The sequence below is a fragment of the Pan paniscus genome, chromosome 8 (genome assembly GCF_029289425.2).
Source record: "Pan paniscus chromosome 8, NHGRI_mPanPan1-v2.0_pri, whole genome shotgun sequence".
In the NCBI taxonomy this organism is placed as follows: Eukaryota; Metazoa; Chordata; class Mammalia; order Primates; family Hominidae; genus Pan; species Pan paniscus.
The window spans coordinates 30516092-30534749 of record NC_073257.2 but is presented as its reverse complement, the minus strand read 5'-3'; the positions used below and the strand labels follow the sequence as shown (position 1 = coordinate 30534749).

General features: G+C 36.8%; 1 protein-coding gene across 5 annotated transcripts in view; it reads right to left on the bottom strand.

The window, feature by feature from the left end:
- Positions 1–18658, bottom strand: part of STAM (signal transducing adaptor molecule) — a 75967-nt gene that overhangs the window by 26370 nt on the left and 30939 nt on the right. For 3 of the 5 annotated variants that reach the window (XM_003831174.7, XM_034930058.3, XM_034930057.3), the window contains 3 exons: positions 5869–5944; positions 5692–5787; positions 2442–2588 (listed from right to left, as the gene is read on the bottom strand). In XM_003831174.7, coding sequence (XP_003831222.2) covers positions 2442–2588; positions 5692–5787; positions 5869–5944 — 319 coding nt within the window. Of the gene's footprint in view, positions 1–2441; positions 2589–5691; positions 5788–5868; positions 5945–17544; positions 17649–18658 lie in introns of those variants that run through there. The other 2 variants (XM_055092450.2, XM_055092451.2) reach the window with 2 other exon arrangements.

The following is an 18658-nucleotide window of genomic DNA, read 5'->3' as shown; positions in this document are numbered from 1 at the left end:
CTTTAAAATCTACAGGGAGTTCTGCAGTTGAACTTAGATGATTTATTTTTTTCATTTAATGTGAAGCTCTTTACATGTAGGGTTTCTAATAAGCTTTTCAGAAACCACTAAAAAAATCACTCTACCTCATCATATTTTACTTTATATATATTTCTTATAGGTGAAATATAGCCACTATGACAAGATTAGCTGTTACATACTTTATAACATCTAGATCAAAGGATGAAAATTAAGTCCTATCTTTACTATTGCTCTTCTATGTCCTGAATTTCTTGAACAAGAGAATAAGCTAGTTTCTCTACCAATCAAGACATAATGCTCTTGCCAGCATTCACTCCACTGGAAGCCTGGTCTAGACAGACACATATTCACTAACCTCTCTAACAAAGAAGGCAGACTCGGGCAGCGAAAAGAACACTGGACTGAGAATCAGCATGCCTGTGTTCTAGTTCCAGCTGTCAACTATGAGCTGTGTCCCTGGGCAAGTCACTTAACCATTCTGAGTCTCAGTTTCCTCATCTGTAAAAATGAGCGGATTAGATTAGAGGCTCCCTAAAACTGTTTCCGTGGCTAAGATTCTAGATTAACCAAACAAGGGTACATATGGCACAATCATTAATTCTTCCTTTTCTTACAAGAGTAAGTCCCTTTGTGGACTGAAACGCAGTTTTCACTTGCACTGAAGGCTGTCCTCTAGAGCAGCAGTGCTTCTCAGACCTCAACGTGCATATAAATCCTCTGAAGATCTTGTTAAAATGGAGATAATGAACCCATAGGTCTGGAGTGGGCTCAACCATGCTGCATTTCTAACAAGCCTCCAGGTAATGCCAGTGATGCTGGTCAAACCAAGTTTTGAGTTAACAAGAACCAAAGACTCTAGATATTTAGTGGGCTTGCATTTTCTCTACCTATTCTAGGTGGGTTCTCTGCAGTGAGTCTACTCTTTGATAAATAAACATTGTTTCTGTTGTCAAGGAATGTATAATGTCTTGGATTATTCTGTTTAAGATTTTTCCTTAATTATACAGATTCTAGAAACTATACTGAGTAGTAAAAACCAGCTATCAGTTATGAATGAATGAATTTTCAAAGACATAATTTATCATTGTAAAGCCAATCATAAACCAAAATTTTTTTAAGAAGAAAAATGTCCTTTGTTTCCTTCCTCTCCCAGATACATTTTTGAATCTTCACATCTCAAGAGTGCTCAGATAAACTGGAAATGCCTTGGGAAGAAAGCACAGGTAGGTCTGGATGAATGTAGATAAGCTACATGACTCCATGAAGTGGTCAAAACATAAGCCCTCCACACTCACAGATTTCTGTTCATGGTTTCACATCGCTCATTACAGTCTGTCCCCGTCAATAAACTGGGGAAAGACAGTGTAGTAAATCAGCACATATTTTAAGCCTCTTGATTAGTTGGGCATCCTAAAGGAAGGTTACCCAAAATAGAAATAGGAATAAAAAAGACATTTCTTGATTTTTTTCTACATGACATAAATTAGAGACTGAATTTTTCTGGCACAAGGGTGGACAGGAGAGCAAAGTTAAGCTATTTAGCCATATCCACTGGGGAAAGGAAGACTTATGTACTGGTCGGCTCTTACTAAGGAGAAAATGCTTCAGGTGCTTCTCTTCCCATTTACCCCTTCTAAAGTCCTCTCATTGTTAATAGACGAATTCATAAATTTCCTCCACAAAAGAATCTCCCAAGTCATCCCTAACTTTTAAGGATATCCTGATTTCTGAGCTATCATTCTTTGTAGAAAATTATAGCATTAAGAGCATTTAAAAAGATAGTGTTACCTAATTAATAAAGCTATTTTGTGTATATTATTAAAACTGTACTGGCTGGGCCTGGTGGCTCACACCTGTAATCCTAGCACTTTGGGAGGCCGAGGCGGGCAGAACACCTGAGGTCAGGAGTTCGAAACCAGCCTGGCCAACATGGTGAAACCCACCTCTATTAAAAAAAAAAAAAAATTTCCAGGTCTGGCTGCACGTGCATGTAGTCCCAGCTACTCAGGAGGCTGCGGCAGGAGAATCACCTGAACCCAGGAGGCAGAGGTGGCAGTGAGCCGAGATCACGCTACTGCACTCTATCCAGGGCGACAAACAAAGACTCCGTCTCAAAAACAAACAAACAAAAACTATACCAAAAAATTTCAAAAACTGCAAAATGTTAAACCAATTCATTTATAAAGAAGTAGAGAGGTCAGAGCACATTAATGTTCCATTATAATACTTTTCTGGCACCTCTCAATGCCAGAAAACTAGTATTACTAACTAGCAATACAACTAGTTACTAACACAATTAGCTAACGAAAATTCCTCTGAAGTAGTAAAAATTACCTGGGAATGAAGAAAAAAATTCAAATAAATATAGCTATTTAAGAGAAACAAACTGTAGCACACACACAACTTCATTCCCAAAATACCTGAGAGCCAATAGCTGGGAACGTAACTCCTTGTTCCTTAAGGTTCTTAATCATTGCTGATATTAGACTAAGCTGTGGATCATTCTTAAATTCATCTGTCCATTCAACCATAAGAGCCTTTAATTTTTCACATACTTTAGGATGACCCTGTAAAATAGAAAAAGAAATAAAAGAGCACCAATTTCCTAGCCAATGATTTAATACAGACATTTTAAATAGTAAAATTAAGTGATGTTTTTTGAATCACAAGTTATGCATAGCTATAGACAAGAAAATATAGTTATTCGAAATAAAACTAATGTTCACACTATGAAAAAACCCATCATATATATCTCACTTCAAATTAAAGCATTAAATAGGTAATAAGATTTTGGAGATCTGAAAGGACTTTTCAGAATATTTTGCAATGAAGCAAGGTTTGTAAATCAGTAAGACAAGGAAAAGTGTCTGCTTTTTGCAAAGCAATAAAAAAGTGGGAAGGAGAGAATAAATGATACAGTTCCTTTATTCCAAATTCCTGACTTCTTAATGTTCATGACTATGCATTTTTTCCATGATGCTTAATTATCTGGGGCCTAGTTTGAGGTACACTGCATGTTAATCATTTTGAAAATTTAATTTCTTCAAAATAACATAACTTTTTTTCTTTCTTTTCTTTTTTTCTTTTTTTTTTTTTTTTTGGTTTGTTTTTTGAGACAGAGTCTCACCCTGTGGCAGAGGCCGGACTGCAGTGGCTCGATCTCAGCACACTGCAACCTCCACCTCCCAGAGGGGGGTGGGGGATGGGGTTCAAGCGATTCTCTTGTGTCAACCTCCCGAGTAGGATTACAGGCACGCACCACCATGCCCAGATAATTTTTGTACTTTTAGCAGACGCGGGGTTTTACCATGTTGGCCAGGCTGGTCTTGAACTCCTGACCCCAACTCATTCGCCCGCCTCAGCCTCCCAAAGTGCTGCGATTACAGGCATGAGCCACCGTGCCCAGCCCAAAATAACATAACTCTTTATGGTTGATGTATAACAAAGATTCAAATTAGTCTAAGGCAGGTGTGCAGGGCATTATTCTTCCGTATTAAAGAAAGAGATAAATGTAGTGAGTTTTCAAAATAAATTATTTTACTCATTGCTTATTAAGGAAAAAAACCTGGCCAGTTCATTAAAATACTGATGTATCTTCATAGCGGCAATAATTTGAAGTCTTACTATTTGATGTAATAGATATAAAGAAACCTTCACAGATACCAGAGAAGAAATAACTCCTCTATGAAATGTCATGAATGTATTTCAAACCAATGCTTACTAAATAATTGGCTAAAGCTTTTAAAAATGGAGAAGGTTAGACTTTTAGATTAATCTATTAGAAGAAAAAAAATTCTTTCTAAGTGCACATGTAATCTGTATTTTGGTCAAGGAGCATATAATGGATTTGCAAACGCTTTATTGAGACTATACATGAACTTAATTTGTTTAATAAAAGGAAATTTTTTAAAAGGGCAGGATGTTGGCTGGGTGCGGTGGCTCATGCCTGTAATCCCAGCACTTTGGAAGGCCGAGGTGGGCAATCACAAGGTCAGGAGTTCGAGACCGGCCTGACCGTCCCCATGGTGAAACCCCATCTCTGCTAACACTACAAAAACCAGCCAGGCGTGGTGGCACATGCCTGTAATCCCAGCTACTCAGGAGGCTGAGTCAGGAGAATCACTTGAACCCGGGAGGCAGAGGCTACAGTCAGCTGAGATCACGCCACTGTACTCCAGCCTGGGTGACAAAGAGAGACACTGTCTCAAAAAAAAAAAAAGGCGGGATGTTATTAAGTACAAAACCAATATGTTCACTGTAAAACATTCAGAAAATAAAGAGAAGTCCTCTTGCCTATAGGTAGTCGTTTTTGGAAATGGCTGCTTGCACTATTATATATAGGTAAGTATACCACATTTTTCACCTACATTACAAAAAACATGGTATTAGAATCTCTTCATAAACAGTTGTAATCTCGATGGACATTCAGGACATCAAAAGACAATGTTTATTAATTAGTAGAAAATAAATATTAACTGCATAAAGCAGGAAAGGGAAAGAATTATCATTTAACCATGATGTTCGAAAAGTACAGAATTTTACATTCTTACTATATTTCTATACTGCTATTTTTCTACTGTAACCTGGAACTATTCATTTTTCCCAAAAACATGAGGCATTTTCCCTTTTAACATACAAAAACTTTTTCTTGATTTACAGTACTCCCCCTAAAAAGGCCAAAAATAATTACTTTTAGAATGCACAAATTTTTACTGGGGAAACTCACATATTACTAATTGAAAATTGAAAAATTTCTTGAACTGTGTGACTGGAATTCTAAAGTTGAGTGGGCAGTTGTAGGGTCCCCAGTTCTCCCTGCTTTCTTTCTGTGTCCCAATAGAAAAACAGAGTGCCTTGTCCCGCTCTGTGACCTAGCCAGCTGCATGTTTTCCACCATAGGTTTGGACCCAAACTGGGGCCTTGAACATTCTCAGGCACTGATAAAGTTGTTCAGGTTGTGGCCCAAAACACTAAAAGATCAAGTATGTTGCTAAACACATAGAAACCAGCCCCAACCCTGAGCCAAATTCCTTAAACCCTCCTATAAACTGCAGCCCTCCTGTGTAAGTTCCCCTAATAAATGCTTTAGACTGATCACCCTGGCATTTAGTGCCTCTTTTTTTGGACTCTCATCTGGCCCTATCTGGAACAGTTTGGGGCAGTCCCTTGTGGAAACTCCCCCGCCACCACTTTTGAGGCAACTCCAGCTGTGGGTTCAGCCAGTAAGAATAGCAGTATAGTATTAAAATCCTGTGATGGCCAGGAAGCGGCCTTATTGATAAAGATAAAAACTCAACGGTGCCATAGAATTTTTGCAGTGTTTCTGAAAGGTTTTCCATTAGGAAAATACCTTGTGCCTACAAAAACAGTATGTAAAATAGACTGATATTATTTAATTAGATATAGAAATACCTGTTTTCTTATCAGATGAAAGTATGATGGAAAAGAACAGGTTAAAAATACTCTAATATGGCTTGAAAAAACTAACTCAAAGTTACATGAATCCGCAGTCTCTTCAACAAAACATAATATTTATTTATATACTGGATAGACACAGCCTAGAAAGGATTTCTTAAAAAGCACAGAATAGTCCTCTGTGAAGATTTAAACAATAAAATATGTGAAGAAAGAAGACTGCCTTAATTAATTTCTGGAAATAATGCTCCTTACCTTATTTAATACGTTGCTTACTTCACTAGCAAAATCTCTTGAACATACTTCTAAATGAAAAATTTTGCCACAGTTTGATACACATGCTCCTAGAAGCTAAAAGCACAAAATCAGAAGTTAAAGGGGCTCAATTGTGGCAGGTAATTTCGTGGTACAGGTTAAAACGAAACCACTCACAGTCAAAGCCTGCATAGCAACGTGAGGATCTTTGTGGTTCACTCTTCTCATAATAGACCGAAGACAATCCTTAGGTCTAAAAAAATGAGAAAAGTAAAAATTACTTAATAATACATCTAGCTTCCCCCTGCCCCTTAACTGTTATAGACAAAAGACTACGATAAAAAGGGAGACTATGATAAAGTAGGGAAATTTAATTTTTATTAATAACACGGTTGAAAAACTGTAAACTAGTTCCTTTAAATTTTTCAAACAAAATTAACAGGCTCTCTTATTAGTAATCGTAGATGAGGCATTTCAGGCTAATTCTGGGTAGGAAAAAAAAAAGGTTTGAAAATAAAATGGTAGGCCACGACTTCCACTTCCAGCCAGGGTGGAAAAACAGACCAGACTTACACTCCCGTTGTAAACAATTAGAAAACTGGAAAAACAGATTTTCCACACTGAGGTTAACTTTTTAAACACATGAGGCCACAGGCAGTACTGAATGATAATATCCAAGAAGGAAAATGAATTAGATAAGCCAGAAGTTTGCCTCAACTTTCTGCCTAGAGGCACTTTCCAAGTATCAGAGAAGACCTTCTGAAAAACCCACGCATGCACAGGTGAAAAACTCCATGAAACTGGTCAAAAAGTGACCGAGGGCGATATGCTAAAGAGATCCAACGCTCACACAGTTGTCAGAGATGAGGCCACAGTGAAGCATCCATTGAAAATCCAGAGGATTCAGTGGATATACAGGGGAGTTTAGACCCTAGCAATGCAGCTCAATCATACCTACATACTGCCTAACAACATAAGCCACAGACAAATGTAACCACTTCTGAAAAAATAAAGTCCAATACTCCTTAACAGGAATACAACACCTGATGCTCAACAATGTAAAATTCAAAATACTAAGCATTCAATAAAATGATATGAAGACATGATATGAAGAAGAAAACTACCATACACAACTAGCAGAAAATTCAGTCAACTGAGAATGCAGAAATAACAAAGATGATGAAATTAGCAGTCAAGGACTTTATATAAGCTATTATAAGCATGCTGGAAATCATCCACATAATGATGAAGAAATATATTAAAAAGGGCCCAGATAAAAGTCTAGAGACAAAAAAATATGTAAAATTAAAAAGTGGATGGAATTAATCAGGTAAGAATGAAAGGTCAGTAAATTTGAAAATATGCTGAAAGTACCCAAACTGAAGTACAGAGAGAAAAAAAAAATGAAAAAATTTAACACAGAGCCACCACTACAAATATTTTTAAGAGAGAAATGAAAATAAAATAGCTTGGGTGCAGCAGCTCACACCTATAATCCCAGCATTTTGGGAGGCCGAGGTGGGCAGATGGCTTGAGTCCGGAAGTTCGGGACCAGCCTGGGCAACACTGTGAAACCCTATCTCTACAAAAAATAATACAAAAATTAGCCAGAAATGGTCCCAGCTCCTAGGGGTGCAGTGAATGGCCTGAGGTGGGAGGTTCACTTGAGCCCCAGAGGTCGAGGATGCAGTGAGCTGTGATGGCACCACCGTACTCCATCCTGAGAGATAGAGTGAGAACCTGTCTCAAAACAAAGTTTTAAATCAAAAAAATAAAACCATAAAAACCATTTGATTGATACACAAAAGACAGAAAGAGAAAACAGAAGAAACATAACCAATCATCTAGAAAAATGGCAGATTAAGATTGTAATCCAACTACACTTTTATCTATTCACTACCGTTAGCAGTTTTCATAACAAGGAATACTAACAGGGATAAAGAGAGACAGTACATAATAATAAAACGGTTAAGTCCCCCAAGAAAACATAATTCTAAATGTGCATGAACACAAAAATAGAACTTCAAAATATATAAAGGAAACGTCGATACGGCCGAAAGGAAAAACAGACAAATCTACTGGAAACTTCAACATGCCCCCTCAATGACTTGATAACACAAGAAAAAAAAGTACTGATACGGAATACCTGAATGACACTATCATGAAACTTGACCTGACTGGCATTACACAACAATCCACCCACCCATGGCATTATACACATTTTTTTCATGTGCATGGAAAATTCAACAAAATGGACTACATTCTGTCCTATAAAACAAACACTGATAAATTTAAAAGGACTAAAGTCATACAAAGTACATTCTTTGACCATAACAAAATTAAACTACAAATTGATAACAAAATGATAGCATAAAAATACCCAAATATTTGGAAATCAAATAACAAATATCTAAGGCTTACAACAAATGAAATCACAGAACCATAATTTCCCTTAAGGACATGAAAATGAAAGCATACTATCCAGTACTCTTTATAAGAATGTTCACAGAGGCTCTGTTCAGAGTCAAAACCTGGATACAATCCAAATGCCCATCAACAGATGAATGGATAAATTGTAATATATTAACACAATGTAATACATCTTCCCCAAGAAACAGGAATATTGATACATACAAAAATTAGAATTCATCTTAGAAACACATTTAGTGCTAGACACAGGAGTACTGACAATACCATTTCATTTTATGAAATTCTAGAAAAGGAAATTTAATCTATAGTGACAATGCATATTAGTACTTGCATAAGGTGGAAGGAACTTTTGGGAGTGATTAAATGCTATCTTGGTTGGGGTGATACTTATATAGGTATATATATTTGTCAAAACTCATCAAACTATCAAACCATACACGTACAAGGGATGCTCTTTGTTGTAGATAAATCACAGGTCAGTAAAAACAGATCTATTTAAATGACAGGCCAAGAACGTAGCAAACATGCATTTCATGGGGATGCTTTATGGTAATTAATGATAATAGTAAAGCAGAGTAACCATTCATATAACCTACGAAACATCGTGTGCTTAGGCTCTCAAAAATTATATAATAAGCAAAGGACTCATTCAGTGTTCAAAACATTCGCAGCAAACCAAGTCCTCCATTTACTGAAGTTCAGTTCCTTGCCCATGATGCCAGTTACCAGGCAGTAATAGGCACTAACAAGATGCATACCTGTCACTTAAACATGCTATGTTCTGGACACAGATATGCCTCCCAATAAATTCAGATAACATAAACAGGGAGCTCTTTATATAAGTCAAAAGGATAGCCTCAAAATATTAAATCATCAGATTAAAATGACATATATTTTCCTCTAATAACACAATACATTATCAACATCTATAAATCATTTGAACTAGAAATAATACAATATATTATTCTCAAGGACATATGGATATCACACATGATAAACAATGTTAAGCCATAAAACAAGTCTCTACAGATTTAAAAAGATAAAAATCATAGAAAGCATGTTCTCCAAAGACAGCAGAATAAAATCTGAAAGAACAAAGAAATATAGAAAATTAAAATATGTGAAAATCAACATCCTCCTAAATAGCCAATGGGTCAATGAAAAAAATCACAGGGGAAATTAGAAAATACTTTGAGATTAATGAAAAGGAAAACATAACCCAAGAAAACTTAAGGGTATAGTACAACGGTGAGAAGGTAATTTATACCTATAAGCACCTACATTAAAAAAAAAAAAAAAAAAAGACGATCTCAATACCACCTCACACCCATCAGGATGGCTACTATAAAGAAAAACAGAAAAAATGATAAGTGTTGACAAAGATGTGGAGAAATTGAAACACTTGTGCACTGTTGATGGGAATGTAAAACGCTACAGGTGCTGTGTAAAACAGTATACTGGTTCCTCGAATAATTAAAAATAGAATTACCATATGCTCCAGCAATTCCACTTCCAGGTATATACCCCAAAGGACTGAAAGCAGGCAGGGTCTGGAGGAGATAGTGGTATACCCGTGTTCATAGCAGCATTATTCACAATAGCTAAAAGGCGGAAGCAACCCAAGTGTCCTCAGACACATAAATGGATAAGCAAAATGTGGTACATACATAGATGGAATAGCTATAACAGGGATGAACTTTAAAGCCATTACGCTAAGTGAAATAAGCTGGTCACAACAGGACAAATGCTGTATGATGCCCCTTAGATGAGGTACTAAGAGTAGTCAAAATCAAGGCCGGGCACAGTGACTTGCACCTATAATTCCAGCACTTTGGGAGATGAAGGTGGAAGGATTGCTCCAGCCAAGGAGTGTGAGACCAGCCTGGGCAATATAGTGGGACCCTGTCTCTACAAGAAATTTTTAAAATTAGCCAGGCATGATGGCACACACTTGTAGTCCCAGCTATTCGAGAGGCTGAGGTGGAAGGATCACTTGCTGCAGTGAGCCATGATTGTGCCACTGAACTTCAGCCTGGGTGACAGAGTAAGACCATATCTCCAAAAAAAGAAAAAAAAAAAAAAGAGTAGTCAAAATCATAGACAGAAAGTAGAATGGTGGTTGCCAGGGGGTCTGGGGAGCAGCGAATGGGGAGTTATTGTTTAATTGTTTAATGGGTATACAGTTTCAGTTTTAAAGAGTTCTGGAGGTAGATGGGGACTATAGTTCACAACATTATGCAGGTATTTAATACCATTAAGATGGTAAATTTTATGCTATGTTTATTTTGCTACAATCTAAAGAATTGGGGAAAAAGATCTCAAATCAATAACCTAAGATTATACCTTAAGAAACGAGGAAAAAGAGCAAGGAAACCCAAAGCAAGCAAAGCAGAAGGAGGGAAACAATAAAGAGAGGCAATAAATGAAACAGACAACAGAAACACAATCGAGAAAAGCCAATGAACACAAGTTTTTTTTTAAAGGATCAACAAAACTGAAAAACCTTTGGTTAGACTGGCCAAGAAAGAAAGGTGACTCAATTTATTAGAATCAAAAAACAAAGAGGGAACATTACTCTCAACCTCACTGAAATAAAAAGGATTTTAAAAGACCCTATGAACAACTTTATGGCAACAAATTGGATAACCTAGTTAAAATGGACAAATTCCTACAAAGACAGGAAACTACTGAAACTAACTCTATGATATACTTAGCTGTTGAAAGAAAAAAAGAAAAAAGAAAAGAAACTGACTTAAGAAGAAACAGAAAATCTGAATAGACCTATGTAACAAGTAAAAAGACAAAATTACTGATTAAGAAAACTTCCCACGAAGAAAATCTCAGAAACAGAAAGCTTCACTGGTGAATTCTACCAAATGTTTAAAAATTAACATCAACACTTCATTTAAAAAAAAAAAACACACGCAAATTAAACATCAAAATTAAAAGCTTTTGTGCATTAAGGGATACTATCAATAAAGAAAAGTCAACCCACAGAATGGGAGAAAATATTTCCAAATCATATATATGACAAGAGATTAACAGCCAGAATATATAAAGAACTCCTACATCTCAACAACAAACAACAACCCAATTCAAAAACGGGCAAAGGACTTGAATAGACATTTCTCCAAGTAAGATACACAAAGGGCCAATAAGCACATAACAAATGCTCAACATCACTAGTCATTAGGGAGATGCAAATCAAAACCACATTGAGATGCCACTTCACACTCACTAGGCTGGCTATTTTTTTAAGAAAGGAAAGATACCAAATATTGGAGGGGATGTAGTGAAATTAGAACCCTTGTACATTGCCGGTGGGAATGTAAAATGGTGTAGCTACTGTGAAAAGTGTGGTAGTTCCTCAAAAAATTAAGCATAACCACATATAATCCAGCTGGGACTCTAACCAATATCCGTACACCCATGTTCAGAGTAGTATTAATAGTATTCACAACAGCCAAATGTCCATCAACGAAAGAATGGATAAACAAAATGTGATATACAATGGAACAGTATTCAGCCTTAAGGAAATTCTGACGCATGCTATATACAACATGGATGGACCTTGAAAACATTATGCTAAGTGAAATAAGCCTGACACAAAAGCACAAAAAATTCTCTGTTTCCACTTCCATGAGGTATCTAGAATAGACAAATTCATAAAGATAGAACATAGAAAAAAGTAACTAGTGGCTAGGAGGGGAAATGGACAGCCATTATTTCAAAGGTGTAGAGTTTCTACGTGGGATGATGAAAAAGTTCTGAAAATGGATAGTGGTGTTGGTTGCGTAATACTGTGAATGTACTAAATACCACTGAATTATACACTTAAAAATGATTTAAATAGTAAACTTTATGTTAAATATATTTTACCAAAATAAAATAAGTACTAATACAAGCTACAACATAAACGAACCTCAGAAGAATTACACTACATGAGGTTGGGCGTGGTGACTCACGCCTATAATCCCAGCACTTTGGGAGGCCGAGGCAGGCGGATCACCTGAGATCAGGAGTTCGAGACCAGCCTGGCCAACATGGTGAAACCTCATCTCTACTACAAACACAAAAACTTAGCCAGGCACAGTGGCATGTACCCCATCCCAGCTAACCAGGAGGCTGAGGCAGGAGAATCGCTTGAACCTGGGAGGTGCAGGTTACAGTGAACTGAGATTGTGCCGCTGCATTCTAGCCTGGGCAACACAGCGAGACTCTGTCTTCCAAAAAAAAAATTACACCACATGAAGAAAGTTGATCACAAAAGAACATGTATTGCAGAGCTCCATTTATATGAAATGTCTACAACAGGCAAATCCACACAGATAGAAAGTAGATTAGTGGTTTCCAGGAATGAGGAGAGGTGGGAATGGGAGTGACTGCTAATGAGTACAGCTTTCCTTTTGGGATGATGATTGTTCAGGAATTAGATACTGTTGCACAAACTTATGAACATATTAAAACCCACTGAACTGTATATTCTAAAATGGTAAATTTGATGGTATGTGAAATATATATGTATTTATAAAAGTAAAAACTTTTATCGGGCAATTTGAACTCCAATGAGCCCTGGAAAGCAAAGCAATATGCTTAAGTATAATTAGTTAGCACTGTAATAAATACAAAAAAATCCTTTTTAATAATTATATAGAAAAATTAGGATACAAGGTAGGATTCCTGATTTTAAGGATGCTCAACTGCCTGTGAGGCTGCTTCCACCTAAAGAGCATGGTGAAGGGAGAAACAACACACAAAAGAACTAATATTGACTGAATGTCTATTATGTGCCAAGCATTCAATTTTTTTAATCCTAAAACTTTTTTCTTCTACTTTACTGATTTTGTAAGAGATTAAAAGTTTTGGATAGCAGCATCATTAGACTGAAGAAATTATGTACTTTAACACTATTATTTAGATTTTGCCTTTTTCACAGTTGGACTTATTTTAGGAGCCAGGGTCCGTGACCCCATACTGACTTGCAGTTGTGAATACCATGCCGACATAAAAACACAAAACAATCATTTCAAGGCATGGTAAAGGCCAGATATAAAGAATTATTTGAATACTAAAATTAAAATCAGTAAAAAATAATCTAAAGATGATTCAGCTCAATATTTTAGAAAATAATCCTGTATACTTTCTTTACCAAATGTTAAATAAAATTGATTATGTATTTTGTTTATAAACCACTTTTTTTTAAGGTAGGAAACCTAAACTGTGACTTTTGGAAAGGATGGTGGGGAAAGGGGTGTTGAAATGAAACTATTCCTTTTTATTTTAGACATTCCTATGTTGTTTTACCACAGCCAATTGTAAAAACCAAAGCAAAGATATCTCTGGCACCAAAATAAAATTGGCTACTGAACCATTAAAAGGACAGAGCTGCAAAGCCAGTAAGAATGAAGTGCTGATGAACACCTTGTTTGTGCAAACACAGCAGTATCTTTTTACATACTAGCTTAAAAATCCCTTCAGAACTGTCTACAAAACAGAACTTAACCACTATTATGAACTGTTTCATTCTGTCCTATGCATTTTTAATTCAGTTTTTAGTATTTCCACCAGATAGGTAATACTGAACTTTTATATATATATATGTATAATTATTAAATCTTACCAAGTAATTAAAAGTATGGTTAAAACACTACTTTTTAAAAAGGTTTGCGGATTATAAGTGAATTTAACGTGAGTATACTTCTGGCTATTATCCTTCCAATGACAAATGAAAGTTGATTACAAGCATGGTGTCTATATAATTCATTCTCTATGGCAGTACCCTTTCGAGAGTGAAAGGTGGTGCTAACTGGACATAACAGAGGAACAGCAGGCATAAACTACAATTGTCCAAGGCAAATTGGATGTTATGGTCACAACAGCCAAAACTATGTTCATCCACAAAATCATCTTTTTATGAATAGATCTGGGTCATATAGTTCGTAAGAGGGTAAAAGAAAAGGGGGCAGTATTTCTATACCGTTGCAGCTTCCAATGTCTTTTTCTCAAATCACAGACCAGACAGAGAACAGACTTTGCAGGAATGTACATAACTGCCTACATATGTCAGCTGATGAACTGAAAGCATCAAATTCAATTTCATTATTTACCAGTATTACTCCTGTCTCAACAAACTGCACTGTCAGATTCAAAGAAAGGAGATTTAAGATGGAGCTCCTCTCTATCACATCCTCCCTACACCCACTCCTGCCCCATCATACCACTCTCAACCATTCAGTTTCTAGGTGAAGTCATAACTATTAAAAATAAGTCAGCTCATGCCTGGAAGTAAATGAAAATTAAGGCATGAACCTTCCTTAATCAATCAATCTTCACACACAAATATCCAAACTGTGCTACTGTGCTTTCTTTTGCAATAGACCTTTCTAATTTCCCAAACAAAACACAAACTCTGCAGAACTTGAAGCTCTTAGGGCAAATGTGCAAAGGACAGATTTTTTTTTTTAATGAATTCTATCAGCAGTCACTTCTCTGATCTAATGGTAAATTAAGAAAACTTCTCATTTTTGCCCATTCATCGTGTTGGAAGTACTCAGATAATCTGATTCCACCACATGGAGTGCTATTTGCATGTATCAGTGCAAAAGGATACCGGCCCTTTGGATTAATCTAATTAGGTAAGCAAGACTTTCAGGGTGAATCACCGCCATAAAAATTAGAGAGGCACTGTTAAAAAAAAATTCAATAGGTACCAAAGAACTCTGTTAATAATACTTTCCATAACTAATGTTCATTAATTACCTTCTAGGTGACAAGCATTATGCAAGGCTTTAGGAATAAAGTAGTGAACAAGAGGAGACTGACCCTGCTTCATGAAGTTCATAGTCTAGCCTAGTGTCTTTTTCTAAAACTTAAGTGAATCCCTGTATAAGTTAAAACTGTGACATAAACATAGTTGTCCAAACTTTATATAAACTACAATATCATGTTTAAAACCATCAATTTCAGAAAACGCTACTATCTTTTTTTTTTTTTTTGAGACAGAGTCTCACTCTGTCTCCCAGCCTGGAATGCAGTGGTGCGATCTCAGTTCACTGCAACCTCCACTTCCCGGGTTCAAGCAATTCTCCCACCTCAGCCTTCCAAGTAGCTGAGATAACAGGCAGGCACTACCATACTCAGCTGATTTTTTTATTTTTAGTGGAGACAGGGTTTCACCACATTGGCCAGGCTGGTTTAAAACTCCTGACCTCAGGTGATCCACCCACCTTGGCCTCCCAAAGGGCTGGAATTACAGGCGTAAGCCACGTGCCCAGCCAAAAAATGCTATTATCTTTAATTAGGCTTTTATGAATGTACATAAACTAAAAGCTGTATCAGGCCATGTGTCTAAAACCAAGCGATGAAAAGGCACCATGAAAGAAAATGTTCATGACTACCTAATCAGTTAAGATTCCCTATCTGTCAGCTGTTCATATTTATAAATACACACAAATGGGTACATCTTTCAACACAGAACAATTTTTTCCATGTCAAAAGTCATAATTAAATGTTAGATTTAAAAATGAAGAAACCCTTGTATCACATTTTGTCATTCCATTCTTAAGGATTGAGTGTCTCAAGTATCAAAAGTGGAATTTATAATTTTGTTTATTAGAATTATTTTTTTCTAATGGTATTTTTCATTGTTTTGTTAAGTTCAAAGTTCTGATTCAACACTTATGGAACTAACAGACCTCAGGCAAATTATGTATTCCAAAGATAACTATGATAATAATTCCTTTGACATGAACTTACCATTTCCCTTCAAGAGGTGACATCTAACAACCCTCCCCTTGAACCTGGACTGACTTCAGTGACTTGCTTGACCAATAAAATATAGTGGAAGTGACATTCTGAGACACATAACTTACAAGAAGCCATGTGGAGTACATTTGGGTCTCCTGGAGCACTAGCTCTTAGGATGCTCCCTCTGGGAACCCACCACCATTCTGTGAGAAGCTCAAGCCACAAGCAGAGGCCTTGGGTAAGAGTTTCAACTGATAGCCAGGTGAGGTCCCAGGTGATGGTCGACCATCACTGCTCACCATACTAAGCATCCATCCCAGTGAAGCCTTCAGATGACCCTAGTCCCAGGCACTATGTGACTACAACTTCATGACAGACCCCACGCAAGAACTGCCCAGCTGTTAACCCACATAACTTTGAGATATAATAGACTGCTCTTTTAAGCTAAGTGTTAGTATGGTTACTACTAAGAGTTGTGTAGTAAGAGATAACTAGAACAGCCTCTAACAAAGGAAGCTGACGGCTGGTAGGTTTGAACAGTACTAAGTCATATTATTTAGAATTGTTTGGGTCTTCTTTTAATCTCTGTTTAAAACATAACTTAAACATAATACATATTTAAATAAATTCACTTCAAGTTTATAAAGACTAAATTAGGTCAGGCTTACAAAAGCCAGCCATGAATCTCATCCCTGGATCACTTCTCAAAACCCTGCTCTCTTGGACCTCCAGTCCCTCGCAAGGACTCTCCCGCCCTGCTGTTCTTAGTCAATGCTTACTCATCCTACAGATCAGAGCTTACACATCTCTTAAACTGAGGAACTTAGGCCCTTGACAGCTCCCCACATCAAGCTGTGCCTGGAATGTTAGGTATTCCTCCTGCAAACTCAAATATTGAACTGAATCTGTCAGATAATAGTTGTAACACTAATAGTTAACGCTTAGGGAGTGCCTGCTTTGTGTTAGATGCTGTGCTGAGAACCTCACAAGCAGACAATCTGACTCCAGAGTCTGTGCTCTTCACCATCACATGATAAAGCTTTGGCATTTAACACCTCTCTTCTGTTGGGTTGGTTTGCGGGGTTTTTCTCCTTAACTACTTATTTCCCCATCATGAGGGCTGCTGAAGGCAGGGCCCAGGGTTACACAGCTCATCCTTGGCATGCCACTCCTTAACCATGCCCTCTGGCACATAATAAACTCTCAACTGAAATTTGAGAAAATGAAAATAAGAATTATTTAGCAACTGCTGTTGCTCTCCCGTGACTGAAGTTAAAACACTGTCATTGCGAACGGGGCCTAGAATTGTGCCTTCAACGTGGCTGATGCTCAAAAAAAAGTCACTGAGCAAAACACGAAAAATACTGCTTTTCACTATTGTACAACTAATATTTAGAATAAGTCACCTTCCTTATAAAGTTCTATTTATTACCAAGTTCTGTGTATCTTCCACTGAGTTCGCTAAGTGGAAAACGTACATCCTTTCATAAAATGTAGTTAATAGAACTATAATAAAGCCATAAGGGGGAAAACGCACAATAAGTAGTGCTGGGAGGAACAGAGGATGTGAGAAAAGAGACGGGTGGCAATAAACACAAAATATTTTGTAAAAATACATGGTAAGAGAAAATCTGCACGTGCACTTAGAAGAGTCTACCAAAGGTTTCCATCACCTACCTGTTTAAAGGGTGGGCAAATCCTCATCTCTCTCAAAAAGCTTCTTAAAACCCCATTTTGGTATTTTAAAACTTTTTGTAAGACACATCCTCTCTTTTCCTTATCTTGAGATGGGAAAAGAAAAAGATAGGGGTCAGGGGCAGGGACAAAGAACAGGGAAAGGAGAATTATCTCTCACTTTTCCCAGTTTTCCACCTAAAAATATGTACTTCTCTTATCATTTGATAAATGACCATAACGCAAATCACACTGCTGTAAGATGTCACAGAAGAACAACATTCTTAAGGTCAGTTTCCAAAGTCAAGGTATAAGGCCAAAACTGCAGTTAATCCATTTTCTTTGACTAGGGATTTAACTATTGGAGAACTCATGAACCGTCTCTCAAATGTGTCTAATACAGCCAACTTTTCCTCAATTATTAAAGCAAAACTGTTACTTTGAGCAACAGCTGAAGAAGCTGGCTTGCATACAGGACTATGTTAGATAAAATATGCATGCTCCGAGCAAGAATGGCCCTCAGCACAGCAAGGTATTGATGCTATGAGAAAAGTGGGAATTGTAATTGTGAGACAGCACATATAAGCTCACTAAATGAATTGGCAGGCACAAGTTTTTTGGGAAAAAATCTGAGGAGGCTGGAAAAGAATACAGTTAAATTCAGTAGGTTAAACATGTATATGATACAGCTCAATTCTACAGTCAGAGGATCAAGGAAAACTAAAAGCAATTTTGCATTCTTGCAATTCTCTTTTCCAAGAAAAGTGAAATTTCAAATGTCTTTGAATGGCCCACAGTACGTTTTCAACAATATCACTATATTATTTACAAATGTCTATCTACTTATAGGTATACTGTTGTACAGTTATGAGAGATCTATGGCTCAATGTTAGGCGCAGTCACCAGTTAGTGAGATTATCTGAAAAGGTATTTCCATTGCTATATAGGAGGAAGCCAAGAATATTTAAAGCTATTGTTGGCAAAGGAGTCAAGATTTGTGACATCCTATGCTGTATAAAACTTTTGAAAATTCTCCTATTTCAAATAGCTCTATATCTCAGTTGAAAAGTACTTTTTAGTATCATAAAAACCATATGCCGAGCAGCGACAGGAAGAT